We start from the raw sequence: 22,185 nt of genomic DNA, 5'->3' as shown, positions 1-22,185 counted from the left end.
ACTCTCTCTCTCTTTCTTACTCTCTCTCTCTTTCTCTCTCTCTTACTCTCTCTGTGTCCTCTAGTCGGTCTGGAGATGTTCTAAATGGGTTTCTTGGAAATAATTAGTAAATAATAATATTATAATAATAATAATAGAAATTGAATTTAAGCTTCCATTTGATAAACGAAAACAGATAATGTGGACGTTTCAGGTTTCCCCTTTATCAACAAAACAGGATGAATGAGACACTACAGATGAATGAGATAATTTGATAGTGGTGTTGTTATTTATTTCTTCAAGCAGCAACATTTACATTACCCAGTTTCTTGGAAATCAACATTTAGTGGATATTGCACATATAAAAGCTCAATTTTTTTTACAATTCTCTTCTCAGACAAATCAACAAGGAAGGTCTCCAGCCACAAAGAAGACAGGGAGTTACGGAAACAGTTGGCAGAGCAGGCCAAGGCACGGGCAGAACACATCAAGAAACACGGCGTCTGCATGATTCCTCTACGTCTGGCACTGTTGTTTGGAGGTAGAGTTTTTTTAAAAAAACGAAAACATCTAGTCATTCGTAGACGAAGTTAAGCATAGTCAGCTGTAGCCATAAATGTTACCCACAACCTAAAACCAGTATCATATGTCAGATGCTTAAGATGATTTTCACATAAAATTTACCAGAGATGTGGAGTTTTAGTTTTTGTCACTCTAGGAAATTATATCGCCCATTGAGCATCTCTGGGATGTCTTGGGCAGACACGTCAGGGTCAGGGAATTTGGAATAATCTTCATCACTCTCACTCACTCACTCACTCAGTCATCTCCGGGCCTGATGGCTTTTGAGGCGATGCAAGGGATCTCCACCTGGTCCCGTCAGCAGCTATTCTTGGGTCCATCTCGAGGGACAGACCTCTCTGTTTTAGGTCCCTCTCTACGGCACGTCTCCAAGTCTCCTTGGAGCGGCCTCGCTTCCTCTTTCCTTGGGGTGTCCATCGCAGAGCCTTTCTTATCAGTGTTTCATCAGGTTTGCGACAGACATGCCCCAACCATTGTCATCTTCTCCTTTTATTGAGACTCTCCAGAGACTCCACTTCAACTCTCGCTCTCAGGTCACAATTTGAGATTGTGTTTGGCCAGAATATCTTGAAGATTCATCGCAAACATTTGTTTTGGAATACTTCAAGTTTCTGGATGACACTATCTGTGATCTTCCAACATTCTGATCCATAATCTTCATGAACTTGGACAATTTCTGTCAGGACTGGAGCAATATTCCCAATACAATTATCATGAATCTCATACGATCGATACAGAATAGAATTTGTTGTGTTACTGAAGCAAGAGATGGTCTTGCAATATATTGTCCTCTATGGAACATATTAACTTAACGCAGGTTTCACAAAATGACATTAATTGATTTTTTTTTTTAAAGCTTCAAAAAAGAACACAATGCTCGACATGGAATGTTTTGGGCTCAAAACCCTTCTTCAGTCAACAACAAAAGTAATTAAAGTGGTAATACTTCAATGTAAAATCCAGACGTCATGTCTGGAAAACAATGGCGGATGTGTAGGACTCCAACCTGGGATTTACCAATGGGTGTGGTCTTTTGACCTCCAATCGTGGGCAGGACGTCACGCACTGTGCCTTCTATTCCCCTTTATGTTTTCTGAGTTGCTTTATGTCTTTGTCTTGGAATGAGATCACTTGCCAGTTCTTGGCTGAGAGGGAAACAGTCAAATGTATTGTGTACATTTCAGGAGATGATATTTCTCTCCTTCTAAATCATCTAGGTGTTATTGTTTTGTACTGATCGTTATATTTTGTTTTGAACATATCTTGTAAAAATTTGAGTATGTTCTTGTGTTGGTGTCTGGATGAGACTTTCAGATGATCTCAACCCAAGTACAATGATTGTATGCTCTTGGAATCTACCTCTGTTCCCTATTTGAATCAATTCCCCTTTGTCTTATTTTTGCCGCAATGTGGTCTAGTGGTATGACACTAGCTTTTGGATTGGAAATTCCTCAGTTCATAGTTGAGTCCTTGGAAAAGGCTATTTACTCACCGCACCGTACTCAGGTGTAAAATGAGTACCTTTACAACGTTTACAGCGTTGTCTCTGTCCGAAAAGTGATTGTAATATCGCCTAACAAGCGTCATGTCATGTCCTACATGTTAAGTGTTGCTGTTGGCCAGGGACCCCTTGTAAAGTGCATGTTTAGTGGACATTAAGCTATATAAAAGCTCAATTTTTTTTTCTTTGAGTGCTTTAATTGTATTTCTAGAATTGTTGGACTATCCTATTTTCTTTCTTTTTACTGGCACTGATGACCTAAATATATTGCAAACGCCGTAAAACCCTTAAAACCAAACAAACAAACAATCTGTCAGAAGGCGAGTGTCAAACCACAAGACCACAAAGTTACACTAATACGCAAATCATATTTTGATTTTGTTCTTTGAAATCTGCTCAAGTCTATGTTTTTCCTTTGAAATCTGCTCAAGTCTATATTTTTCCTTTGAAATCTGCTCAAGTCTATATTTTTCCTTGAAATCTGCTCAAGTCTATATTTTTCTTTGAAATCTGCTCAAGTCTATGTTTTTCCTTTGAAATCTGCTCAAGTCTATGTTTTTCCTTTGAAATCTGCTCAAGTCTATATTTTTCCTTTGAAATCTGCTCAAGTCTATATTTTTCATTCCTTTCCAGACAACAAGATCATTACCAACCGCCTAGAGAACCCACTGCCCGGCGTTGAGGACGTGTTCCTCGGTGTGTCTCTCAGTGCCCCCCTCCTCTCCCCAACCCAGAAACAAGATTTAAACCCCCTGTCTGTACAAATAAAGAGTGCCACCAACATGCCTGCCACACCTCTGTCCTATGCTGATCTCCAGCTCAAGTAAGTTTTGTTTTTTTACTACTTTTTTTTCAATTAAAAAAATTGTTTCTAATTCAAGATGATATGAAAACAGCCTAATTGATCCTTTAAAAAAATTATGTTGCACTAATAAATTATTAATAGATAAATGGATAAGCTCCTTTTTTTAGAGATTATATTTTTTCCCCCTTGTAAATCATTTTTCTGTTATGTACTATTATAGGTTTAGTTTTGAATATATAGAATAAGCTTTGTAGGTATTTGTGCTGCTATGTGGTCTAGTGGTATGACACTCGCTTTCGGATCGGAAGGTCTTGGGTTCAAGTCTTGCTTGGCACATAGTTGAGTCCTTGGAAAAGGCTCTTTACTCACATTCTCTCATTGTACTCAGGTGTAAAATGAGTACCTGGCTGTTAACAGCGTTGTCTCTGTCTGAAAGATATTATAATATCACCTAACAGGCGTCATGTCTTGTCCTACATGTTAAGTGTTGCTGTTTGGCCAGGGAGCCCCTGTAACGTGCTTTTGAGTACGTTTAGTGGACATTGCACTATGTAAAAGCTCAATTAAAAAAAAAAATAATAAAATAACATTTTTAAGCTTTTATTTGAGTGGGATCCTATCATTGAAGTGCCTGGATGAGACTGTTAGGTGATATCAAAATAGACACATGAATGGATTGATCGTGGATTCCCAGTTCCCTATTTGAACCAGTCTTTCTTTTTCATCGGCACTTTTAGCTGCAATTTTCCCTTATCATCTCCCATTTTACTCAAGCTGGAATGACCAAAAAAAAAGTGTCACAAGTCCCGTAAAACCTTTAAAAATGAAAAACTTGACTTGACTTACTTGACTTATGCCTCTTGGCTCCTAGCAAAGCATAGGGCCTTAACTGCACTCTTCCATCTTCTTCTGTTCTTGGCACAGACCTTTGCCTCACTCCAGGTAAGATTGGAGACCCACAAATCTCCACCTCCAGGTCTGTTTTGGACGACCTCGTTTCTTCTTGCCCTGGGGGTTTCATTCGAGAGCCTGCTTGATAATGTTACAGGGATCTTTCCAAAGGGTATGGGCAACTCATGGCAGGAGAATCCATCAAAAATGAAAACAACTCATACAAAATTCTTAATCTGAAAAGAATTTTATTCGATTTTATAATGGTTACGCATACAATGTCTTAAAAAATGTATCTGGATGCAAATTTTCAGATTTTTATACACAGATAGGCAGGCATACTAGCATTTAGAATATGTTTTGTTTCGTCACGTGGCTTGGAAATTTGACCTTGACTTTTTTCCTCTGCCTCCCCCAGGTGTCACCCAGTCTATTGCAAGTATAAATTCTTCAAAGAGAATGAGTACCTGACGCCAAGCAAAGATCATTCCAAGGACATTTATTGGGAAGACACGAACGTTTTCCTGCTCGGTGAGTGGGGTTGGAAATAAAAGCCTCTGTTTACATAGTCCCCATAGTTCAGTTGGTATAATAATAATAATAATAATCTTTATTGTCCAAATTAAAGGCAATTCATGTGAGGTAAACAATGCTCAGTTTGGTTCATGGTATGAACATCAACACATTTACAAATACAGACACAGCCATACACGAACATACACGCTTGCACATTGTTTCTACACGTGTATACAAAAGAAATGAGCGTACATACAAACACATATACATACATACATACATACATACATACATACATGCAGACATACATACAAACCAGCATATCATCGTATATGCATGCCTACATTCATACATACATACATACATACATACATACATACATACATACATACATACATACATACATACATATATACATACACACAGACACACACACAGACAGATAGAACGATACGATATATTTGCTGGGACAGCAGATAACCATATTATAAATATAGTGTCTTATATTAAGAAGAAGATGGCAATGATTGTGATGATGATGATGATGATGATGATGATGATGATGATGATGATGATGATGATGATGATGATGATGATGATGATGATGATGATGATGATGATGATAACGACGGCGGCAATGTCGATGATGATGATTCACGACACTGCTTCTCGTTATTTTCATTGGTTGTCTCATTTTTCCACAGAAGATTTGTTAATTAATTTTATGGCGGTTGGAATGAAGGTTGTCTTATGTCGATTTGTCCGACATTTTGCTTCTAGATACCGTCTTCCGGAGCGCAGAAGTTGGAATTTTTCTGTTCACATTGAAAGACCTTAATTTTCTGAGTATATACAAGCGCTGGTTACATTTTTTGATGACATTGTTGGTGTGCGATTCAAATCTTAGACTGTTATCTATAATTACACCAAGGTATTTAAACGTTTCAACAGTTTCAACCGCCTGATTGTTAATTTTTGTTATTTGTCTTGCTCTTTTTCCTATTTTTCTGTGATCAAACAGTTGTTCCTTTGTTTTTGTTACATTGAGCTCTAGACAGTTATCGGCACACCATTTGCTGAATTTACTAACTTGCTCAGTGTATTTAAATTCGGAGACGGAATCATTGAGCAGGCCGAGTATTGCGGTGTCATCAGCATACTTGATGAGTTGGCAGTTATCAAAGCTAGCCACACAATCGTTTGTATAGAGGATGTAAAGTAGAGGTGAGCTTACACACCCTTGTGGGCATCCGTTTGAAAGAGTTTTTACTGATGATATATTTGAGCCTACTCTGACATGTTGGGGGCGATCGATGAGAAAGTTGTTATACCAGTTGATGAGGTAATGGGGAAGGTTTAGAGCATGCAGTTTACTAATTAATATGTTGGTTTTCATGGCATTAAAGGCAGACGAAAAATCGACGTATAGGATTCGGCAGTAGTTGGCGGGTGAAACATCCAAGTGATTTGATATTGAATGCATCACTGTGAGGAGTGCGTCTTCCACACTAAGATTTTGTTGGTAGGCAAACTGATATGGATCAAGTATGTGTTGGTCATATATAAATTGCAACAGCTCTCTTTTCAGAATCTTTTCCAGACATTTCATAATAATTGATGTTAAAGCAACAGGTCTATAATCATTCAGCTGAGTTGGTGGATTCTTTTTGGGTACTGGAATTATAGTCGATGTTTTCCATATAATTGGGATTTTCTGTTCATCTATTGAACGTTGGAAAATAGGCAAGAAAGGGACAGCTAGTTGGTTGTTACAGTTTGAAATGAGTTCCCCACTAAGTCCATCTGGACCTGGTGCTTTTTTCTTTTTACATAATTTAAGAACATTGATGACCGCCTCTTCTTCGATTTCTGGCGGAGGAGACGTATTTTTTGTTATGATATTAATTTTTGAAAGTACGTTGTCAATGGTGTCGAATCGACAGTAAAACTTATTTAATTCCTCGATATTCATATGTGTGTCATTGTTAAAATCTGTCTTTTTGTTGTTAACGCCACCCATTTCTTTAATCATCCTCCACGCCTGCGATGCATTTGAATTTTTAAGGTTTGTTTCCATTTTATCTTTATTTTACGTTTTTCTTCATAAATTACCCTCTTTAATTGTTTTTCTGCCTCGTGCTGCTTGTTTTTGTCCCCACTCATATGAGCGATTTTCTTCATATTTATAAATAACTTAACTCGTTTGTTGACCCAAGGTTTGTTGTTGTTAAATATTTTAATCCTTTTAGTGTCCACGCACAAATCACAACAGAAATGAATATAAGACGTGACAACATCAACCCACTCGTCCAGTGACATGTTATCAGACATGAGTTCATCCCATATTGTGCAGTCAAAACAACCTTGGAGTTTGTTTATATTTTCTGTTGACCAAAGACGAGTTTCTTTCACAATCGCTTTATGTTGTCTTAATTTAGTTTTGTAGGTTGGAATCAACAACACACTATTGTGATCTGAATTTCCTATTTTTACTTTTTGAACGCTTCTGTATGAATTTTTAATATTTGTATAGCACAGATCCAGGGTTTTATCTCGTCTGGTAGGAACAGAGACGTGTTGATAAAAAGAATTTATAGGAGGGCAGTGATTGAAATCACCAAGAATTATTACGGGGGCATCAGGATGTTTTCTTAAAAAATTAAATGATTCCTCCTCAATTACCCGTAAAGCTGTGTTAGCATTCGCATCAGGAGGGACGTACACAGCAATGACATAAATAAGTGGGAATTCCCGAGGTAAATAGTGGGGTCTAAGAGAGAGGGAAATGAGCTCGATGTCCTTTTCACATAATGAACGTGTAGTTCGACAGCTTTTGCACCAGTTTTTGTTGATATACACACAAATACCACCACCTTTTTGTTTTCCTGTCATTGAGCTATCTCTGTCACGCCTATGTATTATGAAATTTTCCAATTCTACACTTTTATCTGTATCTAAGTCTGAAAGCCATGACTCTGTAAAACACAGTATGCTTGAGTTTTCATAATCAGGATCAAATTTACACAACGCGCTAATATTGTCCGCTTTGTTTCTGATAGATCGAACGTTTGAAAGTATAATCATAGGTAGTGGTACTTTACCAGTTCTTCGAATTCTTTGCTTGACGCCTCCACGTTTTCCTCTTTTTCTTTTCTTGATTGAAACAATAAAACCTTTTCGATCATTTGTTTTGATTGTTGTTTTTCCAATATCAAGCAATTCGTTTTTTGTGTAGACGACGGTCGCCATATTGTTTTTATTTCGAACACAACAACATTGTTCACTCGTAGTAACTTTTCATGCTCTACACATTATTGAAATAGGTACCACAAATAGAAATATTTAAATATAGTCATACCTGTATTCCAATTACAAATAATAAGTCCATATACAAAAACGATGGCAGATAATAACACAAGAATACAAACTTTTACTGATGAACAACAGAGCAATGAAAAACCAAGCGTCGCCATTGAGCGCCACCGCTTCACAAGTAAAGATCGATCCTGAGTGCAGTTGAGATTTTTTTCTTCTTTGGTGGGTATCTGTGTTTGTTTGATCTCGTAGAAAGTTCTTTGCGATAGTCGATCACAAATACAATTTGTAGTATCTAAACCACTTTGACATAATACCATTATTAGACGGTATGTCACATATTGACTGTGTGAGATTGTTCTTTTTCCTTCAGGTACGATGGAAGAGTCAGAGCTCCGTGAATATTTCCATGGTCCTGCCATGGAGATTGAAGTCCATGATCGGGACCGCAGACCAGAGGAAGTGACATTAAAACCGATGTTGTTTGGAGACGATTTGGAGGACGAAAAAATTGCCAATGTTGGAACAGTGGAAAGTAAGATATTGAAAAAAATATTGTTCATGTTTTTATTTTTGTTTTTGATGTTGTTTTTTTTTGTTGTTGTTGTTTTTTGTTGTTGTTGTAGTTGGTGATTTTGTATTTGTGTTGTGATTTTTCACTGTTCTTAGTGTCTGCTAAAAAAGGTGTGTACCACTGCCTTAAACTCTCAACCACTCTACTCAATAAGGGAATGAGCTGTAATCCTTGTATGCTTATTTTTATCTTATTTTCTGACTCATCAAGCAATCCAGTATGATTGATCAGCTGGATCTAAGTTAAACTTGACCAATAATACTTTGCCATAGACTAGGGCCAGCAGATGATGCTACCTGTGATGTTTGTCTCATCTTAAAATATGCACAAAAAATAATATTTCCCTGACTGATCATTATAGACAATTTGATTTTGATTCTTAACTTCTATTTTTATCAACTTTCGCAATAGACCCGAAAAGTGAGTGGCCCAGGCACTTATGTTGATAATAACAAGAAATGAAGTGGGTTGAAACGTGCCAGAAGACAATAGAGAACTTTTCAGTTTTCTGAAATAATGTTCACTCAATATCCGAGCATGCTCAAATGTCTTAATCTTCTCTGTGTCATATTTTTGTTTTGAGAATAGAGCTTGTAAGCTGAACTCCTAGCTCGTCAATAAACTTTCGTGGTGTTTGTGTGTTGACTCCATGACCTCAAGAAGTTGCGAGAGGGACTCGAGATGGTTACTACATTTAAAACAGCCTTCTTTTTTTTTAGAGTGGTGTATGGGTAGTTTGTAGAGCATCCCTCTCATGTAACAGTCTGGTATTGGGTTCGACTCCACAATATGGCAAAAGTTTTCATTCTCTACTGTCTACACACGTCATTTCTTATTATTATCAAGAGACCTGATGTGATTTAAATATGAATTTGTGAATTTTAAAACTTCTTTTCAAATTTTCGACAGGTCGTCGTACCCTCCACAATCCATTCCAAGGTCGCAACAAGCCATGGGACCCATACGGAATTGCCCGAGTTGACCTATCCGAGTTGTTGCTCGGACAACGGTTCCTAGAGATAAAGGTTCCAATCCACAAGTGTCCAATACCAGATGTCTTGGGTGGTCAGTTGGTCAACGATAAACTGGTCGGTGTTGCTGGTGCAGTGGATGGACCTGGTCAGTGATTAGAACTTTATTGTCCAAAGACATGGAATTTCTTTTTGATGTACATTGATGCCAATTTAACAATACAATTATAGTACAATGGACACACTTAGATGTACACACCCCACATTTGCTTAGACTACTTACACATCTGGGTGGGGATCCTGACCTCCCATAGCGGGCACTGTGTCTTCTATCCCCTTATATCTGTTTTCCAACATGTTTTCTGTCTTTGTCTTGGAATGAGATTACTTAGTTTTTTTCCTGGCCCTGGTCGGAGTCCTGGCTGGGAGGGAAACAGTCAAATGCATAGTTATTGTTTTGGGAGATGAATTTTTTTCCTTGTAAATCATCTCTCTGTTATGTATTAGTATATTTGTTATTTTTTAATGTATAATGTAAGCATTTGAGTGTGTTCCTCTTTGTTGGATTTTGTTCTTGTGTCCGGATGAGACTTATAGGTGATTTCAAACTAAGTACATTGGTGATATGCTCTTGGAATCTACATCTGATCCCTATTTGTTCCCAGTTCCCCTATGTCTTACTTTCTCTTGGATGCTTCAATTGGAATTCTAGAACTTTTTACTATCCCATTTTCTTCCTTTTTACTGGCGCTGATATAACCTAAATGTGTTGCAAGCGCCGTAAAACCCTTAAAAACAATAAAAACAAAACAAACTACTTACACATGCACACACAACCTCACACATGCACAGTTGACTCTTGAAATATAACTCATTAATCAAGTAGAAACAAACATAACTTCACAGCTGAGAATAGAATATGAATAGATAATGATTCGACAAATCATCATCAAGGTGATGACTGTGGTGATGATGATCATGATTTGGACAATGATGATGCTGATAAGAAGATGATTATGATGATGATTATGATGATGATGATGGATGATAATGATGATGATGATGATGATGATGATTGTGAAGCATGTCATTATGATGAATTCAATATATTTGTTGTTTAAAATAAACGTTGATTATTGGGATGGCGGTATAGATGATGATACAGTTGATAAACAGAGATAGATGAAGAAATATATCAGACAGACATATAGATACAGACTGATAGATAGTCATACAATGTCAATAATGCAACTTCCTTTGTTCCCAACAGTTGAGAGACCAATGACAGCTGGAAATTACATATGTGATACCGCCATGCTAAAAGTCAAGATAGAACTGGCCCATCCACTAATCACCCCGGCCAAATTGGCTGCAAAGGAAGACATCGCCACAACTAAAGAGGTAATCTTGATCATTTAAAGTAGTCCTTCAGAGCCATTAAGCTCATGGAGCCATAGTTTATCCCAGTTTCTATAGCAGGCAATTGCTTGCTACTCTTTAGATAGGGCGGTAGTCTATTGCAAAGTACTTTCCACCATATTCAACAGACCCAGCAGCTACCTAATCACTCCTGGGTGGACAAGGGGTCAGAAAATATTTCTGGACTTCACACGGAATCAACCTCAGTCCCTTTGAGTGTGAAGCAAGTGCTCTACCAACTGAAGTATCGGGACCCCCACAATCACAAGCATTTATATGCACAATTTCCACTAAACATTTTCAAAACGCTTAACATGAATGACAAGCCAACAGCAAGACTTAACATATATGATGTTTGTAAGAAAATATTACAATTTGTTTGAGAGAGATAAAGCTGTGAATTACCAGGTATTCATTTTACTCCTGAGTATGGTGAAAGAATGTGAGTAAAAGCCTTTTCCAGGAACTTGATAATTTTGTCCTGTTGATTTCACCATTCAATCCAAATGGGTAATAACTCAAAACCAATTGATATCAATTTTATTTTTCACTTCACTATTCAATCTAAAGGGAATGAACTCAAAGCAAATTCAATTCGGCTATGTGGTCATGTGGTATGACACTCGCTTTTGGATCGGAAAATCTTTGATTCCGCCTCGCTCAGTGCATAGTTGAGTCCTTGGTAAAGGCTCTTTACTCATATTCTCTCACCATATTCAGGTGTAAAATGAGTGCCTGGTCGTTAACAGCGTTGTCTCTGTCAGAAAAAATGTAATATTGCCTAACAGGCGTCATGTCACGTTCTACATGATACGTGTTGCTGTTGGTCAGGGACCCTTTATAAAGCGCTTTGAGCAAGTTTAGTGGATATTGCGCTCTATAAAAGCTGAAGTTTTTATTTTTTTAAAAATTCATTAACATTTTTTGTTTCTATTATTTCTAGTGTCCATTCAACCGTATCATCTTTATATTCGGCTACCGTAACCTGGTCCTGCTAAACTCCCTTCAGACATTGATACGTCAGTGTAACGCAAAGGCGTTAGAGTTGGAGGAAATGCCACAACATGTCATCGATGCTGCCTTGTCCACATACAAACTGTCTGTGTGAGTTGGAAATAATAATAGATAAATAAAAAAGTAGTTTTGTCTCCTAACTTCCGATTACAGATAGATTTTCCTGATAATAGCTTCGTTTAAAAAAAATTATTTTAACCCTAAAAAAAGAAGTGACAGGGCTAATTCCCCCCCCCCCCCCCCCCCCCCCCCCCCCCGGCGAAAAATAACCCAATAACCCAACCTGTGTCAGGTTATTACTGTCGTTTCCATCGCTTTTTGCAAGAGATTAGTGACTCGATCTTTTCCAGAAGCTAAAGTCTCATTACAAGTACTTATCTCTTGCTGAATGTGATGGAAACGTCAGTCATTGCCTGAAAAAATTCATGAATTGGGTTGACTTAAAATCGGCCCTGGCAGCTGTAGGGTTAAAAGGGAATGTTAATAAACATGGTACATGACAACAATTAAGTGCCTCATTGTCAAGTATTTATTTGACTTGGATCTGGTGATATCAATAGGATGACATCCTCTTATAAGAATATCATACTAAAGTGCAAAAAAAAAAACCAAACCCAACAACTAGAAAAATACAAAAACAAAACGAAACGAAACAAAACAACTCATACTTTACAAAATAGGCCTGTAACTGTAAGTTATTATTTTTGTTTATTTGCCCTTTGAATTTGTCATTAGTTGTCCATGGGGCAGACTTAAGTTTGACTAATCTAAAATTCCTTATTTGGCATTTTGGAAAGTTTGTAGGTCTGAATCATCTCTGCTGTAGGTTTTATTTTGAATATATTCCTCCTTTTGAAATCCTTTACTTGTGCCTAGATGAGACTTTTTGGTGCTCTCAAACTAACTACACTGATGGTAGGCTCTTAGAATCTACTTCTATCCCCAATTTGAACTATTCCCCTTTGTCTTACTTTTTCTTGGGTGCCTTTTATTGTAAATCCAGAATTTCTGTCAATCTCATGTTTTTTTCCTTATTATTGACAATGATATGACCTGAAAATGTCGCAAGCACTGCAAAACGCTCCAAAAATACACAACAAAATAAAGGGTTAGTGTTTATCAAATATATTTATTTTTCTTTTCCCCAGAGACCAACAGTGTAGCCTTGACCTTGACATTGTGACAGGCTTCCACCTCCTGGATGGCGAGTACCACACGTTCGTCTTGGAGGGCCTGAGGGACAAAGCCATCAAACAACTGTGGGAAGATTTGCCACAGCCGGAAAATTCTGGTATGTTAGTCATGAAATAAAAAATAATTAAGCTTTTATACAACGCAATATCCACTTTATGTTCTCTTTAGATAGGATCCCAAGCTAACAACAACACTGAGAAAGTCAGACGAGACATGATGCCTGTAAGGTGCTTTTAAAAATCCAGCCATTTTACTCATTTTACACCTAAGTCTTATAAGAGAATGTAACATGCATTTTCCAAGGACTCGAATTTGATACAGGTCTGAAAGGAAGTGTCATATCACAAGACTACAAAGTGGCACAAGAATTGTACGCTGTGTTTTTTCTTTCCTCCCCATAGTCTATTATTTTTAACCACTGGTTTATGTCGTGTTGATGGGTTGGTTGAACAGTGGCTCGTTTTGTAACCAGTGTTGCCAATATGGGTTTTTTAATGCCAAATTCCAAAAACTTGGCATTTTTTAAAGCCGTTTGGAATGGAAAAATTGAGTTTGGCATTTGGCATTATTTTGGTATTTTTATCACATCACTTAATTTCACATAATTTAGAGACAAATCAACCCTGGTTTCACTAAATATACACTGGCAAATTTTCAATGGCAAGGCGTGATGAGATTTTTGTTAAATTGAGAAATTAAGTCAGGATTAAAAAAAAAAAAGATTTATTTCCACTTTTTTATGCCTTTTAGCAGAAAAAGTGATGCCAAGAAAAGTTCAGCATTTACTCTTACCATGTGGCATTTTTTTTGCAAAATAACTCTCGTAACCCTCTTTGTAACAAAGTCAAACAATGTTGGAAACAGTCATTTATAAGATTGTCCTCTCGTAAAAGGGAGACTAAAGGCTTGCCTAATGGTTAATTTGTGCCATATAGAATGGAAATTTTGTTCCTTACAGACTGCTGAGGGAATTAAAATACATGTTAAAGTGCATTGAGCATGGCTTAGCCCCATAGAAATACACTATTTAATTGCCATTTTTTTTTTAAATGATTTTTTTTTCATGGTTATTTAATTCATAATTCTGTTTTTTATTTTTTAGCTCAGTTGGTAGAGCACTCACTTCACACGCAAAGAGAGTGAGATTAATCTGGGTGAAATCAAGATTTTTTTGTTTTCTGACCCCCCTCCCTGACCTTGTTCATCCAGTGCTTTAATAGCTGGGTCTGTTAGATATTGTGGAAAGTACTTTGTGATAGACTAGCATCCAATTTAAAGGGTAACAAGCAATTGTTATTTGTCTATTTCACGCTATAGAAATCGGGATCAACTTCGGCACCATGGGCCTAGAGGCTCTAAAGGGAGTAGTATTTCTTAGTACTATCCAATTTTTAGTGTGCAATATTTCCTGTTTTCTGTCCACAGATATGAAAGTTTTGTATAATTCGGACATGAGTTTTGGCCAGAGGTTGTACGGTCCACTCGACGTTGACTTGTGTCGTGTCAAGCTCCATGAGCCTCTTTCCATCATTGTCCAGCAGTCTTTGTTGTACGTCCGTGATATGGTGGTCAGGCCCTGCTTTGACGGACTCATCAAATTAGACCAAGTGAGTTTTTGTTTAGAAGATTTGGAAAATTTAAAGAAGAAAAAATTGAGCATTTATGTAGCACATATATCCACTATATATAGATATAGCAATAGAAATTAGTTTAAATGAAAATGAGTTTCCTGTAAATAGATAAATTTTAAAAAGAAAATGACGGGTATTGAAAGACTGCAGATTACAATTTTGAATGAAAAAGCCTGATGTCAGTGTTAAAAGACTGTCGATGTCACTGTCGATGTCACTGTTGATGTCACTGTCGATGTCACTGTCAATGTCACTGTCGATGTCACTCTCTCTTTATGCATAAATATCAGTAAGATTAAATTCTTCACTTGATACAGTTCGGTGACAATGGGTCTCATACACCCTTCATCCAATCCCAATCATTTTAACCTTTCACCTTCATCCCATCTCAAGTATTTTAACCCATCACCCTTCATCCAATCCCAACCATTTCAACCTTTCACCCTCATCCAATCCCAACGATTTTAACCCTTCATTCTTATCCCAGCCCAATCATTTTACCAATGTTATTGTCATCGTTCCAGGTCATCAAATTGGAAAAAATGAAGGACGTAGTCCGAAATGATTTATTCCCAACTGCTGAGATGGTTGTGTCCATGAGTCGAGAGTTTGGAGTGCCCTTCACCCAAAAGGATCTACAAGGTGAGAAGGTCATTCTAGAATGTGAAAGAATTGTTTTAACATATTTGTTTGAAATTAAATGATGGTAAAAGAGCTTTTGTTTTATCATTTGGCGCCTCAATTTGGAATAATTTACCCTTTGAAGTTAGAAATTCAGAATCCCTGCAGGAATTCAAAAGCAGGCTAAAGACATATTACTTTAGAAAACATTTCTCTACTTGATTTTTGATATGATTATTCATTGTTACCACCAAGAGTAAGATTTTGACGACTCTTAATCATCATAATGTGAACTTACCAAAACCTAAGATTCTACGTTAAATTCTTGTTGACATCTTTTCAAATGTCATATCCCACAAATATTTGCCAGATCTTTTATTGTGTTTTATCATCAAATTTCCACACAGAGTTACAAGAAACGCCATCCACAGATGACAAATCCAACTCTGATGAGCCAATGTGGCAACCAACCCCATACCAAGCTGAACCGAGTCGTAACTGGACACCCCTGGACAACTTCAATCAGGCATACATTGACCAGTTACGAGAAGGAGTGGCACAAAGACACAACTATGTGGAAGAAAATATTGTGAGTCAAAACGTTTTTTTTTAAAAATGTTTTATTGGGAATAGCAGTCTTGTCATGTCCTTCAAATTTTCTGTATTCCTACGAACTTTAGAACCTGGTTACAAATTTACAAAATTGTCACATCAACTATAAATTTTCACGCAAGAGTGATTACTATTTTAATCAATGAAAATGATATTAGCAGTACAGTGGAAGAAATCATTAAGTGAATTGTGATACTTTTTTTTCTTTGTCTATTCTGACTTTGATTCAATTTGACCTTGACCAAAAACAAAAATATCTGAACCACCTAAGAGAAAAGTTATGATGTGTCATTCACTCACTCACTCATTCCCATGACCGGATGATTGTCAAGGGGGACTTCAGGATGCAGTCTGCATAACACGATGCCACACATCTTGGTCATTGGCTTTCTCTGTCAGCTCTTACAGCGTCAATCCTGTCCATTCTTTGATGTCATCCAGCCACAATTTCATTTGTCTTCCTCTTCTTCTTTGACCTTCCACTGTACCTTGCATGACTGTCCTGCATAAGCTGATCAGATGTCCAATCCATGCAAGTTTCCATCTTTTGACCAGTGCAAGCAATGGTTCGTGTCTTCCTGCCAGCTTTTCCACATCTTTGAGAACCTCCTTATTAGTTTTATGTTCCAGATATGACACTCGTAGGATTTTCTTGTAACTCTTGCTCTCGAACACATTGAATCGCCTGTCTAGTTCCACTTTCATTGTCCAGGCTTCACAACCATATAGTAGCACAGATAGTACAAGTGACCTGTACAGTCTAAATTTTTATTGCCAGGAAAAGTCATCTGGCTTTTCCGAATCTGGTTGAGTTTTGCATTACCACCTTTGTGTACTACTCATTTATTGTTTCACTTTATGACCTTAAGTACTTTTTATATTAAAGTTACAATCAATTAACTCACTCCATCCTAGAGATTTTTGCTACTTTTCAAAATTGGAAAAAAATGTATTAAAAATGAGCATGTACATAGATAGTTCTATTCAACTACCATTAACATGCAAAAACTAAAAACATTAGCTTTGATACTATGCCTATAATTTGTCTCAGAAAAATGTAATAAATAGGCATGGGGTAAAAATAACCCAGGTAAACGAAGGATATAGTCGGTGTTAGGGTTGAGTGAGATAAGCGTTTACTACAATTTCACACTGTCCGTTTCATTTCCATCTTTTCTGTCCACAGCAAGACGTCCAGCGTAAGAGTGACCAGGTCCATTTGGAGAATGAAAAGAACAAGAAGCCACGCATGATGGTGGATATGGACCCCGCATTCAATTACAGTACCATGGCCCTCAATTCTGTGGACCTGGCCCACCGGAAGTTACGACAGTACCTCAGGGAGCAGGATCCAGACGCCAGGCAAGGAAGGGGCTTATGGTTCATTTGACGATGAAAAGAGTCAGAAATTATTGCTGGATTATTGTTGTTGGTTTTTTTTTTTTTTGTTATTTTCATTTCATTTTTTTTGGGTGGTAAGGGAGGGGGGGGGGGAGTTATTTGGATTATTTTTGTCTTTTTTTTTGTTTTTGTTGTTCCTATTGTTTTTACTAATCAAGAGATCATTAAACTTGTAATCTTCTGTCTAATGCGATATAGTTATACATGTGTTTTAATTGGTCAATGTAGTGTGATATCCTTATTGGAAAGGGTGGGGTTAGGAGGGGGGGGGGGGGTCTTACTACAATTTGATGTTAGGTCAATACATTGCATGGAGATATTTTTCATATCTTTTCTGTAAACTGGGATACATTTGTATGATTATTGAAGGGAATTAATATGGTTTCTTAATAATAATAATAATAATAATAATAATAATAATAATAATAATAATAATAATAATAATAATAATAATAATAATAATAATAATGATAATAATAATAATAATAACGATCTACTTCACTCCAACATGATATCGGTTTCAGCCGTTGGGTTACATCTATATATGTTATACATATGATATAGTTATACATGTGTTTTAATTGGTCAATGTAGTGTGATATCCTTATTAGAAAGGGTGGGGGTTAGGAGGGGGGGGGGGGGGGTCTTACTACAATTTGATGTTAGGTCAATACATTGCATGGAGATATTTTTCATATCTTTTCTGTAAACTGGGATACATTTGTATGATTATTGAAGGGAATTAATATGGTTTCTTAATAATAATAATAATAATAATAATAATAATAATAATAATAATAATAATAATAATAATAATAATGATAATAATAATAATAATAACGATCTACTTCACTCCAACATGATATCGGTTTCAGCCGTTGGGTCACATCTATATATGTTTTATTTTTCTCACCTTTAAGTAAGAATTAAGTCAAAAAACTTGAGCATTTATATATATATATATTATAGCGCAATATCCACTAAACATGCTCAAAGCACTTTACAAGGGATCCCTAGCCAACAGCAACACTTAACATGGAGGATGAGACACGACACCTGTTTGGTGATAGTACAGTTTTTTCTGACAGAGACATCACTGTTAAGGGCCAGGTAATCATTTTACACCTAGGTACGATGATAGAATGTGAGTAAAGAGCCTTTTTCAAGGACTCAACTATGGGCCACTTCCGGTCCACTAGATCACATAGTCGTATGCACCTTTGTACCATTTTTTGTTTTTCATTGTATTGTAATTGCAACTCAATCATTGTCATGATTCCCTTAACTATATTCCCAGATATGCTTACAATCAGGAGTTTATGTCTGCCATGTACACACCTGTAGATGTGAAGGAGGAGAGGAAGGCGGCCGAGGCTGAGGCTAAATCCCAATGGCGGACGTCCAAGGGCTGGGTGTTTCCAGGGATGAAGAGTACCAAGGAAAGTAACGTTCACCCAAGGCGACTGGATGAGGCCAGTTTGGATGCTCTGAAAGAGGTTTGTGTGTCTGTCTGGTGTCATTTGTTTTACTTTTTGTATTTTTGTCATTATTATTATTATTGTTATTATTGTTATTATTATTATTATTATTATTATTATTATTATTATTATTATTATTATTATTATTATTATTATTATTATTATTATTATTATCAGTATTATTATAATTATTATTATTATCATTACTATTATTATTGTCAGTGTTAGAATTAATCTCCATCATCTGGTTTATTCCAATACGACGTGCACACATTTGCAGGTCTGATAACCAAACATTGTTGTGATAACAATATTTTGCACTGGTTTGAGAGAACTTTCATTACAACAGTGAGCCCATAACAATTTTGGGTTATCAAAATTATGTTCTCCTGTGACAGTGGGTTATTGTGCGGCTATGTGGTCTAGTGGTATGACACTTGCTTTCAGATCGGAAGGTCCTCGTTTCGAGCCTCGCTCGGCGCATAGTTGGATCCTTGGAGAAGGCTCTTTACTCACATTATGTTCTCCTGTGACAGTGGGTTATTGTGCGGCTATGTGGTCTAGTGGTATGACACTTGCTTTCAGATCGGAAGGTCCTCGTTTCGAGCCTCGCTCGGCGCATAGTTGGATCCTTGGAGAAGGCTCTTTACTCACATTATGTTCTCCTGTGACAGTGGGTTATTGTGCGGCTATGTGGTCTAGTGGTATGACACTCGCTTTCAGATCGGAAGGTTCTTGTTCAAGCCTCACTCTGCGCATAGTTGGATTCTTGGAGAAGGCTCTTTACTCACATTCTCTCACCATACTCAGGTGTAAAATGAGTACCTGGCCGTTAACAGCATTGTCTCTCTCTGAAAAAAATTGTGATATCGCCTAACAGGCGTCATATCCTGTCCTAATTGTTAAATATTGCTGTTGGCCAGGGACCCTTGTAAAACGCTTTGACCACGTTTATTGGATATTGCTCAATTAAAAAAAACAATTTCTTTATAAGACTTCCCGATAAGTACACGTCTTTCCAACAAAATACCAGATGGACACAATGGGTCCCTTTTCTACTTCCTGATAAATTCATTATTTCACCTCCTTTTAGGACTGGGTAGAGAACCACCTCCACACCAACATCTTCAAGTCCCCGCTGGACAGAGACAGATTCCCCTGGGTCATTCGAAGAGATGACCTTGACCTTTACACCAGGCCTGAACCAGACTTTGGCAACAAAGAACCGCTGTCCATCCACCTTCCAGGGGTTCAGAAGGAAGAGGAAAAACAGCTTATGAAGGAGAAGTGAGTTCGGATTTTAATAAAAATATGAACAACCGTGAATGAAACAGGGTCAGACAAAGCAGAAAGAAAATACAAGACAAAGTCGTCCCAAAAAAACCAAAATCACAAATTAGGGAGCAGGCACTGGTGTAAGAAAAAGATCTGAAAAAGTGTGTATGAAACCGGTGTGAATAAGTCCTTTTTAAATACACTACCCTACTCATCTCAGGTGTGAATGGGTACCTTTAAAGACATTACCCTACTCATCTCAGTGATGAATGACTACCTTTGAATATATTACCCCACTCATCTCAGGTGCGAATGACTACCCTGCTCATCTTAGGTGTGAATAAGTACCTTTAACTCTCTCCTTACCAGCCAATTTCAGAATTTTCCCTAAAACAACACACCCACTTAACACAAAAACAGACATTTCTTACTAAAACAGAAAAGCAACAATCACATTCTATACATGATATTGTTCGACAATAACATGAACTCTGTTACAGTATGTCAAGTGTTTATAGCCGTAGATAAAAGAAATGAAATCTGGATGAGAAAAGTGATGGTTGCATCGTAACAAATGTGACGATTTTCCAATAGATCGTAAGGAGAGGGTTAAAGACATTACCCGACTAAACTCAGATGTGAATTAGTAGCTTGTTATTGATATTATAAGAGCTCTGATACCAAAAATGGCACCTTACGGGTGACTTGCATTGCATGAAATAAAAATACTGTGAGTAACTAAGGAAATGGTTTTAATTCTTTGTTATTATTTTTATTTAGACTGCCCAGTTGGGTGATGAATACTCACTAAATTCTCTCTAAGAGACTTTGAATGTTTAAGGTTACAAATAGTTATGTGTGTTAGTAGGATTTATCTGGATGGCAGAACTGGTGGGGTTTTCTTTCTCAACATCGGAAGACATTCTGACGAGAAATTTACATAATTAGAAAACATTTCTGTCACAGGAAAACATAATGATTGTGATACAGAACCATTACCTAACACAATCACACACGGCACAGATGTTGCGTCTATCTTCAGTATTGAAGCTGCAACAATATGGATTGGATGAAATATCACTTCACAACTGGAGTTTATCCCAGTTTCTATAGTATGAAAAGGAAAACAGCAATTACTTGCTTCCTTTTGGATAGGATGTAGTCTGCAGAAAAGTACTTTACACCAGATCTAAAAGACCCAACTACCCAATCGTTATTGGATGGACTGCGGGGTCAACAAAAAAATATTGTCTGCATGAGGGATTAATTTCAGTCCCTTTTGGTATGAAGTGAGTGCTCTACAAACTGAGATATCGACACCCTCACCATCAATATATATATTTATATATAACGCAGGGGGCAGCATGGCTCAGTGGTACAGTTTTTGCTTCATACCCAAAAGGTACAGAGTTCGACTACCTGCCTTGTTGTATAGCCTTGAGCAAGTCACCTCGCCCTAGCTCACTTTGCGGCACTGCACTGCGGCTGATGCCTGGGTTATTCCAGTCTTCCCTTGGAATATACCTTAAAGATAATTTTCTCCTTGGGGATGAATATAGGGAATTTTATTTTATTTTATTTTTATTTTTATCCTAATTATCACATTCTTTCTCTCCACAACATGCAGATATCACAACGAATGGAAGAGTAAAATCGTTGTGGATGATGTCAACCAATACTTTTACCGTGTTCTGCCGGGGACTGAGATGAAAGCCTTGGGGTTCCAATCCAGCAGCCAGTTAGACCGGCAGAAGCCATTACTCAAGGACCCCATTCTCAAGAAAGGCCTTCATCTCGGTGTCAATGTCAACGACATCCCACCATTCAGCGTGGTCAATGACCCACTCCTGGACACGCAGGCTAGAGCCCGGGGAGTGCCTTTGGCACCGGCTATTCCTGAGATTGCCAAGGATCGATTTGTGGGATTCAACCCGGGACCATATATCCATAGTTGGTCCCAGAACAACAACCATATTCCCTGCCACAACTATCGGCACTTTCTGTTCCAACTTTTAAAGGGAAATGACTTCAAGTGAGTTTCATTGTTGTAGTCGTAGCAGTCGCAGCAGTAGCAGTAGTAGTGCCATCATGTTCTGAAATCAGAATAATTCCTGTCATATAAAATGAAATAATTGCTTGCTACCCCCATACTGCCGTACTCTGGAAAAACCCAGTTTTAAAATTTGGCCAGAAAAGTCCCAGGTTTGAGAGTTTTTTGTCAAGATGAGGGTCATTTAAATCGATCGATATTTGAAGGATGAGTTTTCTGGCCAAATTTTAAAATATAGGTTTTTCCAGTGTATGGCAGCAAGCCTATTTCATTTTCGTTATCAAAAGAGCTGAGACCTACCAAAATATCGACTCTACTCAAATTTGGAGATTAACGATAATAGTGGCCAGTGAGAT

The 22,185-nt window shown here is 37.4% G+C and overlaps 1 protein-coding gene across 5 annotated transcripts in view; it reads left to right on the top strand.

Moving 5' to 3' along the window:
- LOC144975076 (uncharacterized) overlaps positions 1 to 22,185 on the top strand; it is a 54,744-nt gene that overhangs the window by 28,127 nt on the left and 4,432 nt on the right. For all 5 annotated transcript variants that reach the window (XM_078918773.1, XM_078918775.1, XM_078918772.1 and 2 more), the window contains 15 exons: positions 377 to 520; positions 2,696 to 2,885; positions 4,177 to 4,289; positions 7,963 to 8,124; positions 9,073 to 9,282; positions 10,405 to 10,535; positions 11,497 to 11,657; positions 12,716 to 12,858; positions 14,187 to 14,368; positions 14,917 to 15,034; positions 15,421 to 15,602; positions 16,812 to 16,987; positions 18,324 to 18,522; positions 19,598 to 19,791; positions 21,407 to 21,811. In XM_078918773.1, coding sequence (XP_078774899.1) covers positions 377 to 520; positions 2,696 to 2,885; positions 4,177 to 4,289; positions 7,963 to 8,124; positions 9,073 to 9,282; positions 10,405 to 10,535; positions 11,497 to 11,657; positions 12,716 to 12,858; positions 14,187 to 14,368; positions 14,917 to 15,034; positions 15,421 to 15,602; positions 16,812 to 16,987; positions 18,324 to 18,522; positions 19,598 to 19,791; positions 21,407 to 21,811 — 2,710 coding nt within the window. The remainder of the gene's footprint in view (positions 1 to 376; positions 521 to 2,695; positions 2,886 to 4,176; positions 4,290 to 7,962; positions 8,125 to 9,072; positions 9,283 to 10,404; positions 10,536 to 11,496; positions 11,658 to 12,715; positions 12,859 to 14,186; positions 14,369 to 14,916; positions 15,035 to 15,420; positions 15,603 to 16,811; positions 16,988 to 18,323; positions 18,523 to 19,597; positions 19,792 to 21,406; positions 21,812 to 22,185) is intronic.

This window comes from Berghia stephanieae, chromosome 6 (genome assembly GCF_034508935.2).
Source record: "Berghia stephanieae isolate SIO BIC M18660-M18661 chromosome 6, UCSD_Bste_1.3, whole genome shotgun sequence".
Taxonomy (NCBI): domain Eukaryota; kingdom Metazoa; phylum Mollusca; class Gastropoda; order Nudibranchia; family Aeolidiidae; genus Berghia; species Berghia stephanieae.
The sequence above is the reverse complement of the archived record's forward strand: the minus strand, read 5'-3'. Positions and strand labels throughout refer to the sequence as shown.